This window comes from Apteryx rowi, unplaced genomic scaffold, assembly GCF_003343035.1.
Source record: "Apteryx rowi isolate R43461 unplaced genomic scaffold, aptRow1 scaffold_396, whole genome shotgun sequence".
NCBI classification, from domain to species: domain Eukaryota; kingdom Metazoa; phylum Chordata; class Aves; order Apterygiformes; family Apterygidae; genus Apteryx; species Apteryx rowi.
The window spans coordinates 55,007-77,792 of record NW_020450485.1 but is presented as its reverse complement, the minus strand read 5'-3'; the positions used below and the strand labels follow the sequence as shown (position 1 = coordinate 77,792).

Genomic DNA, 22,786 nt, shown 5'->3' with positions numbered 1-22,786 from the left:
AAAAAAAAAAAAAAAAAAAAAAAAAAAAATCGGTCATGTTCTGCATTTGTAAGCAATCTTATTCCTTTGAAACCAATATTTTTAGGGATGCTAAAGCTTGAAAAACCTCATAAAAGCCAAACAACATAGGGAAGTAAATAGGAATTAAATGCAAAAAAAAAATCTCTAAATAATTGTTTTCCCTTACATGACTGAATTCCATAGCACAGGCAAAGAGATTAGTGAAAGATGTAAATATTTAAACAGTACGTAAGAAAAAAAGAAAAAAAAATTGTTTAAAGAGAAATTTCCAGTGGTACTCTTTTTATAAAACAGTTTTAAATACAAATGCTGACTCAGGGAAAAAATCAAATAAAGTTGCACAGCTATTCACTATCAATGATAGGAGGAAAAAAAAAGGCATATATATATAGTGTGCATCTGGGGGAAGGTAACAACTACATCTCAAACCCAGAATACAGGTATACAAAGCTGATCATTATAAAGAATCTAAACATGTGGAAAAAAAAAAAAACAAAACCACATAACAGTTTCAGAAATACCACTGAATCATCCCTTAACCAGCAGTATCAGTTAGGCTCTCCCACAATCCTAGCTGAGGATTGTGGAGGAGAGAGACACTAGTGAGATTTCATGTTTTAAAATTGCATTTCTTGCCATTTATACTATTTTAAAAAAATCTCAATTCAATTCACAGCCCTTAGCAAAGCCATAATTCATCTTTTTGCTTAGGGAAGCCAAGTTTACAGTTTGTATTCTTTGTAAAAGAATTTAAAAAAAAAAAAAAGCTTTACATAATCATCTCTGATGTTTAAAAACAGTCTTCATAAAGGGCAAAGCCAATCAAGGAACTATATTGTATGAGCATCTTAATAGAGATGCATTTTTACTCATTAGAAAAATACTTGAAGGGTAAAAGTACAAGAAACACTAAACAACTTTGAGTTCATTTTATACAAAATATTGATGATCTGTACTATTCTTTAGTATAGCTGCTGATATCCAATTCCAGCTCATTTATTAATCCCATTTGTCAATTTTTCCAAAAAATCCCACACCCAAGGATATTTTGTAAATAGTTAGAAACTGTGATGCATCAAATTTAAATCTTAAAAATTAACAAGTATAACTAAATTGTTAATGTTATATATTAATAATATTTTTAACTAATAATAATGGACTGCACCCTTTTGAGAAATGAACTTAGATGTAAAACAAACCCAACACTGAAGTTTGTAAACTAACACTCCACAGATTCAGCAAATAGGGCTTGGATAATTCAACTTCATTCAGGTAACTATAACATTTGTCAAATACATAAATAGAGTTCATTAAGCTTCTGTTTTAATGTCTAATTGCAGTGTAACAAATTGACAACAGATTACTACTGACATTTATAACAAATACCTGTATTCACACAGTTTACAAATCATTATGACCCACCTACATTTAAGTTAAATTCTAACTTTCAGGTTTAATAAGTTTTTACATATGTTAAACTGCACTTCAAATACAAGAAAATATTCCAGTAAACTAAGAATGAAAAGGGCATAGTTAAAAAGCAACATAAATAAAACCTGACCTGTGGATAAGCTGTGCCCATACCAGACAGCACAGCTGAAAGAACATCTCTTCCCTTTTCACCTGCTCTGTTGGAGACAGCAAGCTTCAGCAGGTCAACCATGACTCGTGTGTCATCTGGTACTAAGAGACTAGTAAATTCATCCAAGTACTGAGGTTCTGGGCCAGATACTTTACTTTGGCTTTCTACATCCTACAAAACAAAATACCGAAATATTTAGATAGTGAAGAAGAAAGAAATATTTCACTGAGTCTGAACAAGTTAACTTGTCTAAAGAAGTTCAACAGGTAGTTGAAAATACAATTTGTAATTCTGGGATTATATTGCCCCAAAACTAGCTTACTGCTAAAGTTGTTTCTTAAGTGAAAAAGCTTTCCTGAAACCAATTTCCTACAACTTTGAAAAAAAGTCACTATCTTTAAATAGATTTTAAAAGGTGGTCATTTGTATAATAACTTTTAAAGCACAAGAGCAATACAACTGCTTGATAAAAACACGGTAAGAACTGTTCTGAGAAAGATATTAACAACATTACTTCTTTGGTTTTTGTCATGGTCTCTGCAATGATACTGGCAGCTCCTGGATCATCTGTGACTGGAATAAAAGGACGGGAAGAGGCAGCAGCAGGAGTTACAGCAGACGGTGTCACAGCATCTTCTGAAGAAACAACCTAGCCAAAACAAATAATAACTGACAAGAGCTGCAATAAGATATTGTAAAACATTTAAGAGTCTAATCACTTTATTTGAAAGGTTTATGCTCAAAGAAAGCCACAATTTAAAAAGAGCAGTAAATTCACACACCAGATTAACTCCCTGTACATTTAGCTTCTATTCTATGTCCCTGCCATGGCAAACCAGACAGAAACCCCTATGTCAGCTGTTACAAAGACATACAGTAAAAATGTCAGTGCCTGCAGAAAAGTCTACAATGCAGAAGACAAGCCATAAAAGTACATGTCAAATTCATGGTTTGGGAAAGGAAAAGATCTCTTCCGGAGCAAGCCTTTCATTTTTTCTACATCTATTAGCAGTTAGGAATCAACACAATAGAATTCTGTTCAGGATCTCCTTTCTCCTCATTAGAYGATACAATATAAATTTACAATTACATTTCATTAAATAATTGCTGAAGAGTCGCTTAGTCTTGACTTTTTAAGACTATTCTTGTAAACATACTTTGATATTTGATCAAATGGTTGCTAATATTTTCAAATTAACCTTAAAGTATTATTAGAAATCATAATTGCATTTAAATGACATACTAGATTCTGAAAGTTCTCATCTGATTTCAGAGTAATATTTTAGTCTTTCCAAATCTGATATAGCTGACAAATTCTACACATGTAGAGGGCCAACTCCAGAAATTAGAGAATGAAAGGGCTGTTTAACCTCTAGTATTATAAAAATAAATAAAAGACAATATTTTTCTTCTTTATTGTTAAATCATGTTGGAAAAATTAATTTCACATTTTACCTCCCCTCTCCTTTCCTGCCATGGGTTTGGGCTGAGCCTCTCTTCTACATCAGCAGCAAGTACGCAGTCATCTCCATTTGCAGGGCTCCCTGTAGAAATAGCATCTGATGGGGGGGCTGGTGATGAAGAGGGACATTCTACCGGTGCAATCATGCTTGCAGGCATCAGTGCTCCAACAACTGCATCCCTGAAATCATTTAGGTCAGATTAATGTAAGCATAATTATACTCCCTCATTAACTACAAAAAATAGTATTAACCTAGATTAATAAATTAAGCAAAGGTTTCCAAGTTCTGGAATTCACAATGTGGTTTCTCTCCATTCTTCTCTGAGTCAGACACTGTCTTTGAGTCAGATACTGTGATTTTAGGCCACTATTTTACATGAGTTCCTTTTCATAAGTTTTAGCACAAATAATCTTTGTTTTTTACCAAGAGAAAGAGCACTGTAAAGTTTTTTTTCTTCTCTTCACCGTGTCACTCACTGTGTCCTCCACATCATCTGTCACGATTTACATACACTCCTTTCACATGATTTACTTGAGCACTCCTAAATAAGCAATTACCTCCCCCCGATACCAGCTGCTTCTTATTCTAAAGAAAAATCATAACAGCATAAAGCTAACATCAACATCAAAAGTAAATTTAAATGAAGCTAGGGCCTACCTTGAGGAGCCGAAACTTGTAAAAATCATTATTACCTGACACGAGGCACTAAGAGATGGTAAACCATGTCATCTTTTGCTCTGTAAAAGAGAAGAATGTATGCATGCCTACCTGGCATACATGATTTGCAGTGCCATCAGTATATGAGATAATGCCTGCTGTTTGGCAACATTCCCRTCAAGTGACAACAGAATCTTAGCAAGCGAAGGGCGATTTGGCTTGGAACTGTTTGTGCCGCTAATTTTGTTACTGGCAGCAGAAGAATCTGCATCTGAAGGAACACCTGGAGTGAGAAAGAGAAGAGAGAGCAAGCTTTTTTTTATAGGCATAATGAATATTTGGAATTGATTTATCTAATTTCTTGGAAAATCATGAAAGATGACTGTAAATCTAACTCTAGGAGGAGACTCCTAAACTGCAGTTCACACAGTTACAATATTAAAGCCAATATTGACACTTTTCAAGAAGGATTTYCACAATAAAGTATCCTAACTTCTTACTCATTAAAATTAGGATAATTCAGATATAAATATTTTGGTGATCTGCATCTAAAACAAGTTTTACTTAAACAGAAATTTTCAGATAGCAAGAGTATTTACCTTTAAAAATACTAATCAAATAATCTTATTCTTTTTTTAAAATATACTGCCTTTTTCACGAAAAAGCTTAATTAGCAAAATGCTTGGACATTTCATACTTAACACAAAACATTGCTTTCTGATTTGCCTCCCTCATTCCTTGTCAGTTACCTTAGAAATAAAAGGTAATACGAACATTAAGAATTTTAGCAAGAGGTGTAACACCTAAAAAGATTACAGTAGCACCCACCTACCATTATCTCCATAAAGCCCTATCCCATATTAAAGACAAAGGCTTTGAGCCATTTGATAAAGCTTATTGCATTGCCTGAAGAACAACGAAAATTCAAACTAATGCTACTTCAGCCCTTTACAGCTTCACTTTTCAGGAGGTTTTTCTTTAGACAGCTTTCTTTTCTTCTCCTGTCATCAATCATGCAACACACAACTAGCTTTCCAGTGGCATTAAAAAGGGGGGGGGAGGGGAAGAGGCAATAAATACCAAGATAAGAAGCGCCTAAAGGGTCCCTTGCTGTCTGGAAAAGTACTGGTTCATGAACAGACGGTGTAGCTACATCCACTGTTGTCCACGCTACACTGTGGGAAGATCCACAAGCAACCCGAGTGATTTTCTGGCCTTCCAAGCCCTGTACAAGGGTGGGCTTTCTATTGACTGTAGTAGTTCCATTGCCTTGCTGCCCATGGTCATTGTCACCCCAAGCGTAAACCTGCCAATAAACATTTCCACATATTACTTTGCTTCACTGGTTGCATTATATAATAGTTACCTTAAAAATTCCTATGGAAGAATCCAAGTGATTTGCTTTATGCAGTTAAGATACTTTAGAGAAACTATTTCCTTGATATTTTTTTTAAATGTTGCAGTAGCGCTCATACTTTAAGAAATCAAATGAGCACTATTTCTACTGGCTGATTCATAAATTATTGTGTAATTCATAATATTCACAGTGAACATTTAGTTAAAAGGATTAGTTGCACAGTAATTACTTTGGAGATCTGAACTGATACTATGRTAATTCTAATCCTGGATCGCAGCAGAAAAAACTTTCCAAATACTATGACTGCTTCTGCATTTTAAGAGTGAAAAGCAGGAAACTGATTATGTGGCTAATCCATAAATTAGGAAAATACTACAGAAGCTAGCAAGACAAGAACATTTTAAGTCCAATAATAATACACTGGCTAATATATTTTAAATTATAATCATACTTATATTTTTGCAGGGTGTTAAAAAGCTAATCGATATAATTAGGAATTTTCGTTCCATTTAATTAGTACTGATACTATTATATTCCTCTTCCTAAACAATTTAGTTTGTTTCTCTCTAGATCAAGGAAAGAGGGAAAGGACGATGATACACAACATACCTGTCCAGTGTCAGTAACTGCAAGACAGTGGAGAGCACCTACAGCCACATGCACAATCTTTTTACCCCTCAGTCCTTCCACAACTTGTGGCTTTCGCACATGTACATCAGTGCCATGGCCTAGCCTGAAGTAATCTCCTTTACCCCTACAACAGACATAAAAGTAAATGTAAAATTCAAGACTATACTGTGCCACACACTCCTCTGTCAATACAGCTTTCCAAATCAAAATTCTTCATATATCACTATCTTAATTAGACATTAACAGCAGCCATTCAAGATCCATGGCAAAGTCTTCAAACCTGAATTACAAAGGCCCAAAAATGAGGATAACTGGGATTGTATGATCTCRTAACTTTAGCATAACTCATAACCTATAGCACAGGTAACATTTATGTCTATGTTTCCTATGTAGCGCAATTGCAGTTGCACTGAAATTCCTCTGTTACAGATACACCGCAATTAAAAATACTTACAAAGTGATTTGTTTAGGCAGACTTGGACAAGACCTACACTACTGAGGATAAACCTAGCAATAACTTTGTTAGGATAAACCTAGCAATAACTTTGGCCCTTTACCAAGTCTGCTCATGTGAAAAAATTAGGAGTACTAAAATGTTTGCAGAACAGAGGTTTTTCACATTGTTACAAGCCTCAATACAGGTTCTCAAGCCTCCATCATCCAGTCTTCTAAAACCATTATACAGAAGCTAACAAACTGTGCACTAAAAACATATCACAGGCAAAACTATGTAAATGCCTTAAAATGTTTCTAAGAATGTCAATGAAGAAGAAAAATACAGAGACTTCTTCCACTGTGTTTTTCAGGAACCTTTCTTCAATTTGTCAGTTCCACAGCTCACCAGTAGCAATATGAATTTCTCAAGATAGGTTGTGTCATGCTGGAGATGAATGTGATATACAGTATTATAAATATCAGCTGCATAAAGATAGAACACAAAAATTACAATTTTTCCCCTCAGTCACTACAAATTCAAGAAGATGAGAATAAAAGTTCAGAAGCAACTCAGCCAACCTAACGTACAGAAACACACACCTGGAAGAGACAAAAATCTTCTCCTTATAATCTTGTGATGTCATGAAATAGCTATAGATTTTTATGACTAAAAATAACAGTGTTAAGAAACTGGGAGAAAGAGGGAAGAAACAGGAATTTTGCACCATGGTCTTAAAGACAGCCAAACTCCCCTACCTCTTACTCTCTTTGTCACTACAAACAGGCTCCAAAGCCCTGAACTAACTTTCCTATGCATGCTCCATTGCTCCCAAAAGAGGGAATGATCTTCCCCCTTCCTCTGCTAACTCAGTTAGACCCAGGCATCCTAACGGAACATAGCACAGAACAGTTCTGTGCTATAAGACACAGAGCATTACAGCATTACAGCAATCGAACAGATCACAGCTCATCTAAAAGAGCTTCCAATCTAAAAGACAAAGTCAGCATGCAGATAAGGCACAGAGAGTCAGACAATCAAATATAGCAATAAATGCAATACATATACTTGGCAATTTCTTTGTTAATATTTTCTGACAAATGTAACATACCATGTCCATACCACTCCTGACTTGGTCAGTGCCAACGAGAACTGTGCACCACACTCAATCTGACAAACACCTTGGCCGTTCAGTCTTTCAATGTTCTGAGGAATGTTACATCCTTCACTTCCTCCTCGGCCGAGTTTTCCAAAATCGCCATCTCCCCAAGAAAACACCAAACCTAACAAAGACCAAACGGCAGATAAAGACAATGATCACAGTATTCCCGTATATTAGAAAGCTGTGAAACAAGATACTCCTACCTTCATCTGTCAAAGCGAGAGTCTGAGCATCTCTGCTTCCACAAGCAACCTGAATGACTCTATGGCCAAGGAGCACTTTAACCTACCAAAAAAAAAAAAGTAAGGAAGATATTCTGAAAGAAATTAATTGTATTTTAAAACTTTACAGTAATTTTCAAGCTCTTACAACTGATTTTGCTCTTTGTGTGCAGCCTGAGTACGCCATTTGATCAAGGGTTACCGAGACTTGTTTACTCAGCATCCAACAGTGGAAGCTTCCAGCTTTATGTCAAAGATGCAAGAGACAGGTTTTGAAATAGCACTGTTCTCCATCATTTCCCAAGAAAAAGGAAGAGACTGGATTTTTTGGCCTTTCTGAAATAGCTTGGCATGTTATTAGAGGTATGTGTACCAAAGCCTCGCTTAGATTGTTACAAAATAATGTCTTCATACTACTTTCACATTTTCAGCTCTGCTTTTGCTTTATCTTAATATTTATTAAAAAAACAAAAAAAMCCAAAAAAAMCGCACATATTTCATTAAAGACAAGAAATATTTACTTTACCATCTTAGGCTTCAGTTGTGTAGTATTATCTCCATGTCCTAACCTTCCATATTCTCCAAGACCCCATGTGTACAGTTCACCACTAGAGGTAATGGCAGCACTGTGGGAACTACCACAAGCAATATCACGGATACGTTTGGTTTTCAATGCTTCTATCAATCTGGGTTTATCACAGTTCCTAAAGAAAGGAAATAAAGAATGCACTGCCATCATTATGAAAGAGTTACACAACATACTTCAAGCTCCATAATCCAAAATATTGTGTAAAATTAACAGTAACCTGAAGATAAAATATGATGCAACATTTGCATATGATTCCAAGACATACTCTGTAGTAAGTCTCTTAAGTTTACATTATTTTTAATGTACTTCAAAACGTATATTTAAACAAGTATTTTCTGCTGTATACATTGCACAAGATAGCACAAATCCAAAATACCAAGATGATGACTCAGTTAAAAAGYGTGTAATACCAAGTGAAAATTAATACCCTGTCATAGGTCAAAATTGAGTGATTTGTTAAAATTAACTGTTTCTCCACCCTACACAGACAGAGCCAGATAGTGAAAAATTAAGAGATGTCATTCCCACCCCAACTCTGTTCTTCATGAGAGAGAGAAATTAAAAACGGAATTTATTGTTAGGTTTTTACAAGAGTACTGGAAACATTTACTATTCACATCATTACAGTATTCTCTAAATTTAGGGAAGAGTTTCAACTAAAGGCTTTCCAATATTGAATGTATATCAGAGCCACTATTAATGTTTTTATAGTTATGCACAACCTTTAGAAAATTTGTTCTCATGAAATGCCCAAAATAAGAGCTCCAAGTCTCCATTTTAAAAAGTTACAGAAAATACGTGAGGCAGTTGAACAATAAAATAACAATGYTGCTCTAATTTGGACTTCCATTTTCATAGATTTGACACACACCCCTGTGACTTTTATCTGTTGTCAAAGCATCAACTATCTGAGTTGGGTACTCTTCTATGTATTCTGAGAAACTCTTAAGAACATATCAGAATAATAAACAAAAATTTCCCCATGGGCTATGTTCACCTTTTTTTTTTTCTCCTTTCTTTCTTTTAGATTTGTTCTATGTCAGACACAAAAAAATCCTGAGGCAATTTAAATTTTCCTCACTATTGTCTTTCTGAGGACTAAACTGTGCTATACTGAAAGATTTAAGAAATTTGCTTCTAGCTGACAGGTTTGTGAACAAAAGTCTAAAGAAACGGGCTACAAAATATTCTGTCAGACTTGCATTAGGAACTGGTAGCACTCACCATGTAAAAAATGTAAAACTTATAAAAGTTTTTTAAAAGCACCTCAATAAACCTTAGCTCGTCATAGTACTGAAAAACTCAATGACCAAAAGGCAGCCCATGTCATTTCATCAGTGACACGGAAAAACACTCTATTAAAGACTTTATCCACTAAAAATGTGTTTCCAAGTATTATGTTAAAATTAAACTGAATGTCTCCTTTTTAAAGTGCCTGAAACAGCTATAATTGCTGTAATATATTCTTTTCAGGACATAATTTTTTATTCCCATTGTATTTAAAATCCTGTCATTGTTAACAGCAACGGTTAGCTGTGCTATGACCTCCCCCCCCCCCTTACTGAAATACAAATAAAATTCATTYTTACATTCTACTGAAATGTCCAAGTTTTCCATCATCTCCTTCACCCCAGGAAAATATCTTTCCATCAACAGTTAATGCCATAGCATGCCGGCCACCTGAAAGCATAAACATAAATTTAAATTGTCAAATAGTTAAAGTTTTCGAACAGGCAGCAAAGGTCTAGCAAAATCCCAGAAATCTAACACTGCTGTACTTCTACAATTTAACTGTACAAGCCTTTCATCTCAACACACTTTACTTATGTTTTTAAGAGGCTTTAGTTTCTCTCTGATTTAATTAAAAATACACACAATATTCACGGGAGTAGGCTTCCTGACACAACAGAAAGAAAAAATAATCACTTAATTTGCAATTTTCAATGCTGCAAAGAAATAAAAACCAAGAAAGCCCCACCATTTACCAATACTTAAAAATGAGAACACTTTCTTTGAATCAGGCTGAAAAGCTTTTCAGGAGCATACCAAATTTAGCTTCCAGCAAGTAAGAAACTAAGTATGGTCTAAATTCATATATATTTTAATGACAATGGAATCATTACATCTAGTTTGACATCTAATATAACAGACAGAAATTAATTACTATACTTATTTAAAAAAAAAAAAAAAAACACTATTCTTTATCCCCTACACTGGGGCATCACAGCACCCAAGAAATTGCAAAACAGCTTCCATTTTTAGGCTTAGTATGTTATGCTCATATATGGAAGAATGGCAAGAGTCAGTACCTGAGTGAACAGCCACTTTCTTTACAACATAGTTGCTGAGAGCTGTAATCTGGCGAGGAATAGGCACAGTTCCACTAGATATTCCTAAACCCAGCCTTCCATTTGTGGCTTCTCCACAGGCATAGACTTTACCCTCCACGGTCACTGAGATTGGGGGGGAAGAGTTTAAAATATCATTAATGTTTCACAACTGAAAATCTGYTTCTGCCTCTCAGAACAATCGTATGTATTTTAACCTTGAACCTTGCAAGTTATCTTACCTGCAAAAAGGCTTTTGGATCCCCCAGCTACTTGTACAACATTCAAGGCAGAAAGGGTTTCAGAAAAGGAAGGAACCTTTATCTAGAGGAGACAGGAAACAGAAATTATTACATCAGATTCTAAAGTTTAATACTTCAAAGAGAAGAGCAATTCTTAAGTGATAAACCAGTTAATCTGACAGCCACAGTTTTTAATGAAACTCCCCAATTATTCAGAATTATTCTCTTTACATACGCCAGTTAAAATACATCAAGCAAAGACAGAAACCAAGAAAGGGTATTTAATAGTGAAACCACGATAATCTCAAAATCTGAGAAAAAGTTGAAAAGGGATATAAACAAGGATTTTTCCTTTTTGTATAATTTTCTTGAGGAAACCAAGGTAAGTAGTGAAAGAAAGCCATAACAGGAAAACAAACTTAGTTAAAAGTATTAACCAACATACTTAAATTCAGCCTACAGGAATACAGGAGCACAGCTCAGTGTTTCTACAGTAAAATGCTTTAGCAATCTGCCTTAAAGATCAACTCAAGGGAAAAAGAAAAAAAGTAACCTAGTTCCTCCATTATTACAAAGAAGTCTTTGATCAAGCTGCATACATATATAAATAGAAGCCAATACTTCTTTATCCATTGTTTTAAAATCCACATGTAACCAAATCTGGCATACCTCTTTAGGTAACAAAAGTAAATATTTATTTAGATGCAGCTAAAGACATACTGTTTCTAGAAGATTTCATCATTACAGTACATGAGGAAAAAAGTTTGAAGGACATTTTGAAACCCTGAAGCTATTATTAAAATTACTATCCTGATTAATCAACCTATGCATTTAATAATAATAGTACTTATTAGACACCAAAGACAAAAGTGTGCAGGTTTGCAATACCGTGATTTTTTTTTCCCCAAGGAGGTTTAATCTTTACAGAATTAGTTCATACTTATAGAGGTATTTGAATTGTAAATTTTATTTTCCTCCCTTCTCCCATTTAATTGTCCCATAGTTCCCCTCTTTTCTAGGTGGAAAAAAGCACTTCAGTCAAATAGAGCAGTAATTTTGACTTCAATGTGTCTGGAAGCAGGAATCAACTGAAATCTGCACTTCGGCCCTTAAGCCTTGATGATTTTACACATGGATACAATATAGGGATGGAGAATATAACAACTGTTTCTTCTTGTTTCTTGAAAGACTGGGTAATAGTATACATTTTATTTGCAACATAATACAGAAATACTCTCTTAACATACTTTTCAGATTAATGATACCTTAAATTGATTAAACATTTGCGATATTTTCCATGTTGCATCATATAAAAAAATATGCATAAACACCTGCACACAGGGCTGAAACTCCCCTCAAATTACATAAACTGTAATCAAGTTATACTAATTATAAGATGAGAATTCAATTTCTTTTTCTCTGATTACTGAACCAGCACCAATTACAGAGAATACATGGTAAATTTTTCTACTAAATACATTCCATGCATCCAAAAAACTCATGAGGTAAAAAAGCATAGGAGCACTACAGATTTTTGGAATGATTAGCTTGCTATCATCCGAAACAAATGATTAAGTCACTTGCTGCTAAAAATCAAACTGGAATTCAGAGTAACAATCAAAATGCAAATTTGCTCTAATTTTCCACCTAACAGCAGGCATCTACAACATCCTAACACTAAAAAGCCATCAAATCTACTCCTGATAGATTTTGATAACAAATTTTAAAATTCTAATTAAATTTGAATTAACATTGAGTTGTGTGAGACTTAAATTTTATCTTTCGCTACTTCTGTTTGATACTAAAATACTAAAACAACAAACATACCTTGGAGCCTTTCAGTCCTCCTAATTGATCTTTGTCATTTAATCCCCAAACAAAAACTTTGGTTCTTATTGTAGCTGCTGATTCCAGGCCAGCTGCCTTCTTTCTAACAAGACTGAGTACATTGAGAAAAAAACAAAAGTTAGTTCAGYAACCTACATGCTATAGCACTTTATCTACTGATTTCACATTTCAGAACACTGCTTCAGTACCCAAATTACATCACCACAGTTAAGTGGTGGCAATGGCAAATACAAACAAAAAACTCAGAATCTTGGTATACTGCAGAGCAGTAGTGTATAGACAAAATATGCCACATATCAAATATGACTACAWCAAGTTTTCAGCTAGTTTTACAACTCCAAGTATGCCGGAAAAGCAAGCATTGTACAAAATGTACACCTTATCTGTGTGATAATCATAAAAAAGAAGTTAAATAGCAAAAAATGACCTAACTACATTTCTGACAAACTAAGATACTAATTACTCTCTTTCCTACCATTCAATCTAATTGTTTAATTTGCACTGTTTGCAGGTAATCTCCTGATCAGAATATAAAGACACTAAGGCTCTTTACAGGTCTTTCCCCCTCCCTATAATTACCTACCTCCCAGTGTTAGCTTTATCATCATCCTCTTCCTCGTTATCAGAAGCAAGGAAAGGGACTGCAGCCAAATCTTCATCCTCTGCACGTATACGTCCCAGTATGCTGAGGCCGTGTATTTTGCAGTCAATTCCAGAGCTCCTGCACTGTTTGATTGCAATCTCAATATACCTGTGGTACTAAGAAGAAAAAATTACATTGCCTTCTTTTGGTTCCCACATAAATTCAGGAAGCATAGGAAAGACAATTTTTGCTTGGCTTTGTCATCTTAAAAAAAATAATAATCTGTACCTTAAAATATCTGGCTTTTCAGCTCTGTATAGTTTGTACTATGGTCTCACAAATCTGAGAATGATCTCACTTTCAATCTTCTAAAAACTGATTATGCACGCCTCCTTGAAGTTACTGAAGGTGGTTAGATCTACTGTCCAAAATAAGCTTTACCACCACCAAAATTATTCCCAGATTTAAGTTTACATGGCTATCCTCTTGCTTCATAAGTATATTAATTGTTATCAAAAAGCTATAATATGTTTACTGTTAAGACTATTACAGAATTGCACTGTGATTATGGTAAAATTTATCAGGATAGTTAACTTTAGTAAACTGCCAGAAATACTGCTCATGAAGGGAAAAGTAAACTACAATAATGTAATTATCATAAGGGTGCTTTTCGTCCACCTCTTGCAGCAAAATATTTTTGTGCTGCGTGTAAGAATAATTCTTCTCACACAAACTTCACTTACCTCTGTACAATCACTGAGAAGAGGCACTGTGGTGTCTGTAGGATTTATATTGATTGTCTTTAGCTCTATAAGGTTATTTAAGGAATTTCCTCCTGGAAAGCAAAACATGGAAAGGAAAACATTTTAAAATATAGAGTTTGTGTCAGAAACAGACACCATGCATTTTAAATAGATGACTGTTGACTGAAGTCAGATGAATGCCTACTGTTTGATGTAGAAAAAGATTTTTAGACTTCTCAAGAGCACATTCACATACCTGAAACCACAACTAAAGAGGGCATGTAACTGCTGTCTGCAGGATCCACTATCATCTTTAGTCTGTGAACAAGAACATCTGGAAAAATCTCCAAGCGAATCCAGTGCTATGGAAAAGACAAAGAATTTCCTTTTCAGATAGTATTGTGAGGACCACTGTATTGTTAACAAGAATAAGTATGTGCCACCGTGAATGTTACGGAACACCTGCAATCCATGGGACCTGGCTAAAGAACAATGATCTGGTCCAGTTCCGGCCTGTCTGAGCCCCAGTAAAAGAGAAACAGCTGCAGCAAATAACTGATTTCACTCAAGAGCAATACCACTGAGAAGTCTGAAAAAGCATAATGCCATTGGAGGTCAAAAGATGGGACATAACGTAAACCTTCAAAGGGTTACAGACTGTAGACAACCTGAAAGAAGGGTACTGGCAGATATTTCTCTGCATGACCATTGACAGAGCATTGAAATGCACTGGAGAGAAGCCCAGCTGCAGACCCTGGTGCCCAGGCTGGCCACAGAGCAGTGCTGTGGGCCAATAAAACTGGTACACCACAGACTAAGAAACAGGGCACATGACTCAGTGGTCAGGAGCAATTTTAGCTAATAACACAGGTGCTTTTCCTCTTGTAACAACCTCACTTAAGTAAGATACAATCAATGTGAATGTTAACAACAATTGTCATCAGTCATAATCAAAAGGTAATTATGTAATCATATCAAACCACAGAATAATTACTCTGTATTTCAGAAATGATACAAGTTCTTTATATTTCACAAGAAACTTCATTAGAGAGATGAAGCACAATTTAAAAAAATCAGCGCATTTACTATGAAGAAACAYAGCTTTTGTACTTCAAGTATCTGTTTTTACTACATTTCTGTGTTACACGTAGACAACAAACATACATATTAATGAAGTAAGGTAAGTGCTTGTCCTCTTAAGAAAAAAAACATGCCAGAGTAAACCAAAGGTATGGCTTAAAGTTACCTTTCCCTGCGAGCCAGAAGACTGCCAGCACTGTTCACTACCATTAATAAGACGCGAAGCCTGATTCACAGAAGATGAGACATTCAAATTTTTAACAATTCGTGACCAATCATCCAGTAACATTCCTCGCTGGCTACTATGCCGTCTCTTCAACTGTTTTCCGGAACGTCCACAAAACACTGGAGACTGACCTGTTTAGTTAAATGAAATTTTAAGCATTGTCCTCTTAAAGGAAATTGCTTTTATTAACCCCATAAGCAATGTGAAAGGAAATATAACAAATCCTAAAGATTTCTCCTATGTACTCTCAAAGTAGAATGCAGCTGGAAGCATGTCACATAGATTTGGCAATATTACTCCTGCTTAAACAGCATAACTTGAAATTTATTTATTTTAAAAGGAGTTTCAAGTACTTTACCTGACCCTATGAGTTCTCATGCCTGTCATTTGGGGTAGTTACATTTATCTTCTTATACTTACAATTGATTTGTATTAAGGAAACCTATCATAAGTTGGTAAAAAATAAACATTAAAAAAGAAGAAAAAAAGGAAGACTTCACTCTTATATCACTGGGGCTGTAGAACATTAAGAGTAATTCCTAATCTGGAATGATAAAACATTACCGGCCATGAACTCTTTAAAATGATAGCATCCTTAGAAGACTAAGATTCTTGACTAAATATCTGCCTGAAAAGGTCCTTCCTTTTGAAATACAAATCAAAATTTATGATGTTATACACTTCAAAATACAGGCCCATGGCATATCAATGTCATACAACACCACAGCATATGAAAAACATGCAACCCTCAACAGAAATCCCTTGTAGGAGAATAGAAAATAGCTAAGTTTCATCACTTAACAAATTTTGAATCTTAGAAGTTAAGAATGTGAGGGCTTAGTGAGTTGGTTTTTTTCTTCCTCCCTTCAAAAATCCACTTCTATTTCCCTTTACAGAACTTTGTAGCTTCTAGTAAGCCTGATTAGATAATACTGCAACTCCTCTACCCTACCCAATGCAATGGACAGGATTAGGGATAAACACTATACTAGCTGTACAACCGTATTAACCGATTTCTTAATGGTAAATCTTTCTTGCCCTTTAAATAAACTATTGTATACATGAAATGCATGTTCATAATTTCTAGTAGGGGAACGATTTTATTTGACTCTCAAACCAATCAGACTGGCAATACCTAAATATTAAGAGATTTAGTCCAAAAGCCAGCATCATCTTGCAAATATTATTGATCAGATTGATTTTTAGACAGGTGCGGGAAAAATTAGGGGAGAGAGAGAGAGACGGAYGAGGGGAGAGAGAGAGAGAGACGGACGAGGGGAGAGAGAGAGACGGGAGGAATCCTTGGAAAGGTTTCCCTTACTTATCACACTTCTCTTGAGTCTCCAGATCATGGAGGCAATGAGGAAGTAAACCTCACACATTGCTGGGCAAACTTGCTCAAGAGCAATTAAAGACTACACTGGAATCTTAGGCATTTCAAGCTGTACCTGCTGTCATGAAGGATCGATTCACCTCCATTTAGACTGACAGCAAAAGGCAGGAAGACCAAAGAATTATAGCATTTTATTCTTACTGTAGCTGAAAACTCAGGTCTTACATAAGGAGTTTTTGTCATGTAACCAATTTTTTTAAGCTTATTTAATGCTGATAAGCAGTCTACAAAGAAACCTAAAGAGTTGAAGTTTTGGTGTAGTTCACCACAGGCAACTGCAACAACAGCTGTGTTCTGCCAAAAATATTTTGTTGCCTAGAGGGTCAGTCTGAACACTAATTTTATTATGTTAAGAAGTTGAATTTTAAGATTATTTTAAAAATGAATTCAACACATTTTAAATTCATGTAAGAAAGTCTAAATTCTGAAATTTACCTGGTTCATTTATTCTGCCAAAAGTATGTCGGGTGTTATGTTTCCTGGTTTTAAAACAAGTTTCACAGAAGTCAAAATCATCACAGTTTCTGCATTTGAATCTAGGCCCATTGATAGGAAACATCTGACAGCCATCACACCTGATTTCATAAAAGAACAAAATATAAATATATTTCCAGCAGTTTTCATGGTACAAGTTAATTGTAACAGCACTCAGGACAGTGAAATCAAGACAATAAGGCTAAAGGGCAACACACGTACATTAAGAAAAATATAAATCATCACTTACGTGACTCCAGGATGAATGCTGGGGACCAATTCCATTTCTGACAATAAGCCAGTCCAGTGAGACTGCTGAGGAAAGTCTACAATGACATCTTTTCCATTGGCACTAAATGCTGTGACAAAACATGCAGAAAATACAATGTCTTGCAAATCTCTATAAAACAAAGTGGAAACTGTCCAGTGACGTAATCAAAATCAGAGCAGAAATTTATCATGAAAAAAGCTATTTTCACAGCTTTTATTTTAATAGAACTATGTATTAACCTAATCAAGTAACCTGCAGCAAGGGAGGTGCAGGGAGGAAAGTACTAAAGATTTTTAATAGATTCCATTTAAATTCTTGGCCCTGAGTGGTGGTGGTGGTKGTTGTTGTTGTTGTTGTTGTTTTTAAAGAACAGTTCTCAGAGAGAGAGGGAGAGAGTGTGTGTTTATTTCTAAGGACAAACAACTGACCAACATCTGTACCACTACAAAGAATCTCTGCCCCACAGATTACTTTTATAACATCACTTGTAGGTAGACATTAGTGCACCTCACTTCCACATCACTCTCAAGACAGACTTACTTCTTAAAGGGAAACCATACTTGTGATTCATCTAGAAAAAGTGTAAATGAGGACTACCACAGGAAACTATACAGATTTTTAAAGACCTTTACTACATGTGAACAGAGTAGCTCAAAATGCAGATGAGCACATTAACAAAAAGGGGCAGCCACAGCATATGTGGCTCTAAATTCGTCATGGACATCAAATGCACTGTATTCTCTCTTATCACCACACAATCTCCCACATAGTGGTATGAGCTGTAACTGTGTCAAAAAGATTCTCTTTAAACACTGTACAAAGTCTGTGTGGTTTCGAATTTTATTTCCCCCCCCTTCCCCATTTTGAATATACATTACCTTTGACTACTCCAACACTTCGGTGAGTAACTGATCCCCATTTGTATTTGGGTGTGGTAACAGAGGTTTTCACACGCACTTTGTCACCAATCTTGATATGCGAGGCAGAACTTTGTGGTGGGAATCCTAATAGTTGCAAGAATAAACACATGGTGAGGTTTTCCCCTCCCCAAGATAAATCTCCCTTAGTATATCATTCAGCTAGTTACTTAAAAACAGCAGTGAACTTACCTAAAAGCTCAACGTGGATATATCTGACCCAGTAAGTACCACCCTTTTGTTGCCAGTCACACTGCACATTGAGGTCATGCAATCCATCTCGATCCAATTTAATTACTTTGCCTACATCTCCTTCACAAACTTCCTCATAGGTTCTGCAGCATCTAACCATCATCCCAACCTAGATAAAAAAGAACAATAAAATGCCATAATTCTGCACAGATGTATGTAGCGGAAGGGAAGCAGTTTCCATATAGCTTTCATCATCATCCTTACCTGAATATTCTCTCTCACATACACAGCATAATCATCATTACTTAAGAAATCAGCTCGTTTCTTATAGGTTTGGCTCTCTGTTACAACAGCACCACTTGACTGGGGAAAAAAAAAAAAAAGATAAGTATAGAGCTGTTTTAAAAATCTGTTTGTTTTCAGTTCAAATAAATACAACTGTTAGCAGGAACTCAAGATAATCCAACAAAAGCAAACACATGTAATATCAAAGCTGCATGCTGAAATGGGAAAAATCTTCAACAAGTCAACTGGCTACAAGGGTAAAGCTTATGATCTACTTTACTTTAAACCACAGCTTAGTTTCCAGAATGACTTGGCAAGGAATATAGTTACAAATTTTCAGAATGACTGAAACAAGCTGCAAGATGCAGCTTGGWAATTTAGGAAATAAGGCATTTAGGAAATTTGCTTGCCAAAGAAAGTCGAAACAAAAAGGATTAGTGAGTAATCAGACCTACATATGCACATTTCACACTCCACTCTTTAGATTATATGTTGGGGGCGGGGGTGGAACCCAACAGCAACAACAACAACAAACAGTGGGTGAATGTGAATCACAGAATYGCTGAGGTTGGAAGGGACCTCTGGAGATCATCTAGTCCAATCCCCCTGCTCAAGCAGGGTCACCTAGAGTACATTGCCCAGGACCCTATACAGACTGCTTTTGAGTATGGAGGAGATGGATCTCCAAGGATGGAGACCCCACAACCTCTTGGGGCAACCTGTTCCAGTGCTCAGTCACCCTCACAGTAAAGAAGTGTTTTCTTGTGTTCAAGTGGAACTTCCTGTGTTTCAGTTTGTGCCAGTTGCTTCTCATTCTGTCACTGCGCACCACAGAGAAGAGTCTGGCCCATCGTCTTTAGGACCTCCCATCAGATATTTACACCCATCAGTAAATTGCTCCCGAGCCTTCTCTTCTCCAGGCTAAAGAATCCCAGCTCTCTCAGCCTTTCCTTGTATGAGATACACTCCAGAGCCTAAATCATCTTTGTTGCCCTTTGCTGCACTTGCTCCCACAGGACCATCTCTCTTGTACTGGGGAGACCAGAACTGGATGCAGCACTCCAGGCGTAGCCTCACCAGGGCTATGTAGAGGGGGAAGGATCACCTCCCTTCACCTGCTGGCAACCTAATGCAGCCCTGGATACCAAGTGGGTTCCTTGCCACAGGGGCATGTTGCTGGCTCATGGTCAACTTGTTGTCCACCAGGACTCCCAGCTCTTCTCTACAGAGCTGCTTTCCAGTCAGTCAGCCCTCAGCATGTACTTGTGCATGGTGCATCAACTATTTAAGGTACACTATGATTTTTTTGTTACAGTAATATAACTATGACTTCAAAAACTTATAAATAGGGCTCAGAAAAACAAGCTGATGAAAAAGATAAAATTGTAGATATCAGAAATTCTTCAAGATCTGATTTACTTAAAAAAATGGGAATATTACATTCCAGCCGCAACAAGAATTTTTAGGAAACTTGGTGCTGTTTTGAGCATGAGATGATGTATTTTTTAACTGCGGCATATTAAAGACAATGTATAGGACAAAGTTTCTCACTGCAGTACTGACTGATGAAAATATGAGAACTCAATGTCAAGATTATTTCCTCCAAAGCATAATACATTCCTTTCTGTTACAATTACAAAATCTCACATATACCAGAAAATTTAGCATAACACTTGAAAGAATAAGCAGCAATACTGCACCTATTTTTTACTGATAAATCTTTACTGAAACAGTTCCTGAAAGTTAACAGAAACCTAATGTAAATTCAGATTAAAGCCATCATATTCAACAGACACTAWGAAGGCCATTTTATTGCCAATAATTGAAAAACAGTTTTTATAATGAAAAAACCTTAAGTTATTTCACCGATATCTTTTGCCTTTTATTCACTAATTCTTCAATCACAGTTTGTAGCTAACATACTCTACTACCTTTTTTTCAGCCCAAAGGAGGTGGGGGCAAGGAAAGGAGTCCTTTACAAATATTCCTCTATAGCATTAACTATTTTGAATGAGACTAACTGGGACTATCTGGAATATTTACGGCTATCRCTAGTGAAACATCTACCTGACATTCCACTCCTACATTGATAAGCAAATATTTATAGATTATTGAGGTTTTTTTCGACATGTTTTAGAAACATTTGGCCAACTTGGTCCTTGCTACAGTCATGAAAACTTGGGACAGCACAATGTCCTTGAATTCTAACCAAGTTCATAAAGAGAAAGAATTACAAGATTTAGACTCTGTTAGCACATTTAGTTAATTTTTTTAACTTGATACTCACCACAGGACAGGCAGCTTCAGCTTCTTCTACCTCCTCTACTATTTCCTCATCTGAATACTCATCAGAGACAGTATCAGCATCAGAAAGATCAGTAATCTGAACATCAGGGTGATCCAACAACCAGCCAACCAAGGCTTCCACTCCTAATATAGACAACAAAGCCAGTCTGTTACTAAGGGATTTTCTGACATTCTTCAAACAGGGACTTCCAAAAAGGGAAGTAACAGTTGCTCCTTCGTAAGTAGTGTTTTAGTCTGCTGGCAGCTTTCCTTCTAACACTACTAATTTAACCAACATACCTGGTAACCCAGAAGCACTTCCAGAGGTTCCAGACAGTGATTTTAGTGCAAATTCGATGTTTTTCCTAGGAAAACCCATTTCCATAAGCTGAACTACAATAGGAAGGGGTGGGATTGGAGATTGCTTGCGTTTCCTCACTTTTGTAGGTCGGATATGTTGGATTGTGACGGGTGTTGTAGCCTCACTAGAGCTACAGTCTTCAAACACTGGAGTTGAAGGATGTGTAGACTCTACAGCCAGATACTGGCATACTGCCAAAGCAGCAGCCTAAATGGGAACACAAATTAGTCTAGGTAAAACAAGAATATTTAATATGGTTTTATTTATGTGTGCATGCGTGTGGGGGAGGGAGGAGTGAGGGAGAGAGAGAAAGAGCAAGCGAGCAAAAAAGAGTTTCAATAGGAAGGTTAATTAGACAGACTTGCTGATTAGGTTACTTATTATGAGAAAACACAGACTCTACCTCAAGCTCTTGCTTGTCAAATATTGCTTTCACAGGTGATGGTTGTGTAGCAGCTGTTAGAAGTTGCTGCAAAAGGATCATGGGAGGCTGAGGTCCTTCAGGAGACATATCTCCTATGTCAGGGGATGCAACTGCTCCATCCTCTTGAAACAAAAACATTATTTTAACCAAAAGCAYGTAATAAAAGTCAATACAGGGACTTATTCTGGGGCCTATCTGCAGACCAAACATAGGAATTTCTCCCACATTTCTTCACAGGAATCAAGCATTTAAGATTAAACCATGTGCACCACATTCCCCGTAAACAAAGCAAGTGAGAAATCTGTAGTTAAACATGAGTTTTACTAAAATACACCTAGAACAAGTCTACTCAGTGGACAGTGAACATACACCAGTAACTCTTGAGTTCATCTTGTTACAGTAACACTATTATACAGAGGTACTTCCAAGATAAACCACTTTATATAGATTACTAATAGATTACTAACAATCTCCTCCTCTCATTGTTCCCAAAAGCGTGGTATATATTGTTCATACAATGCCCAAAGAATGAATATGAACTAGAAGGACAACAATAGCAATCCTGAAAACCGGTAGAGCTATTTTCTCTATTTTTTTTTAATATACAGAATTCATATATAGGTAGGATGAATTCAAACTAATTAAAACTACAATTCATTAAACTCCTTTTAAGCTTGTGCTTAAGATACTACATAACCCATACTTGTTTCACTAGAAAATGAAAAATATTTGAAGCAAAAAGAATAACTAATTGAGATCTCACACTTTAAGCTTTGAAGAAGGAAAAAAAATAGCAAAAAGCACAACTGTTTTTAAATTATTTACAAATTCTGTCCAAATACTAATTATGAAAGACTGTTTTTTGTATATTTGACAAACTCCAACATTTCAAGCTTCAAACACCTGACCCTATTCTTCCAAAACCTAAGTCAAAAAAATCAAAATGCTTTTAATACATAACTTTAAAACATTCCTGAAGTTTAGTCTTTAACTTTTTGTCTTTTGAGGCCAAACCTAAT

At 35.9% G+C, this 22,786-nt stretch overlaps 1 protein-coding gene across 1 annotated transcript in view; it reads right to left on the bottom strand.

The window, feature by feature from the left end:
- HERC2 (HECT and RLD domain containing E3 ubiquitin protein ligase 2) overlaps window positions 1-22,786 on the bottom strand; it is a gene marked incomplete at its 5' end in the record, with an annotated part of 106,725 nt that overhangs the window by 30,708 nt on the left and 53,231 nt on the right. The window contains 25 exons of the mRNA XM_026074698.1: window positions 1,583-1,774; window positions 2,118-2,252; window positions 3,059-3,245; window positions 3,835-4,006; window positions 4,804-5,029; window positions 5,690-5,834; window positions 7,255-7,426; window positions 7,509-7,590; window positions 8,053-8,230; window positions 9,705-9,795; window positions 10,425-10,568; window positions 10,685-10,766; window positions 12,512-12,623; window positions 13,116-13,291; window positions 13,859-13,950; window positions 14,115-14,220; window positions 15,105-15,295; window positions 16,993-17,132; window positions 17,282-17,390; window positions 18,181-18,306; window positions 18,412-18,580; window positions 18,676-18,774; window positions 20,984-21,126; window positions 21,283-21,550; window positions 21,747-21,889. Coding sequence (XP_025930483.1) covers window positions 1,583-1,774; window positions 2,118-2,252; window positions 3,059-3,245; window positions 3,835-4,006; window positions 4,804-5,029; window positions 5,690-5,834; window positions 7,255-7,426; window positions 7,509-7,590; window positions 8,053-8,230; window positions 9,705-9,795; window positions 10,425-10,568; window positions 10,685-10,766; window positions 12,512-12,623; window positions 13,116-13,291; window positions 13,859-13,950; window positions 14,115-14,220; window positions 15,105-15,295; window positions 16,993-17,132; window positions 17,282-17,390; window positions 18,181-18,306; window positions 18,412-18,580; window positions 18,676-18,774; window positions 20,984-21,126; window positions 21,283-21,550; window positions 21,747-21,889 — 3,680 coding nt within the window. The remainder of the gene's footprint in view (window positions 1-1,582; window positions 1,775-2,117; window positions 2,253-3,058; window positions 3,246-3,834; window positions 4,007-4,803; window positions 5,030-5,689; window positions 5,835-7,254; window positions 7,427-7,508; window positions 7,591-8,052; window positions 8,231-9,704; window positions 9,796-10,424; window positions 10,569-10,684; window positions 10,767-12,511; window positions 12,624-13,115; window positions 13,292-13,858; window positions 13,951-14,114; window positions 14,221-15,104; window positions 15,296-16,992; window positions 17,133-17,281; window positions 17,391-18,180; window positions 18,307-18,411; window positions 18,581-18,675; window positions 18,775-20,983; window positions 21,127-21,282; window positions 21,551-21,746; window positions 21,890-22,786) is intronic.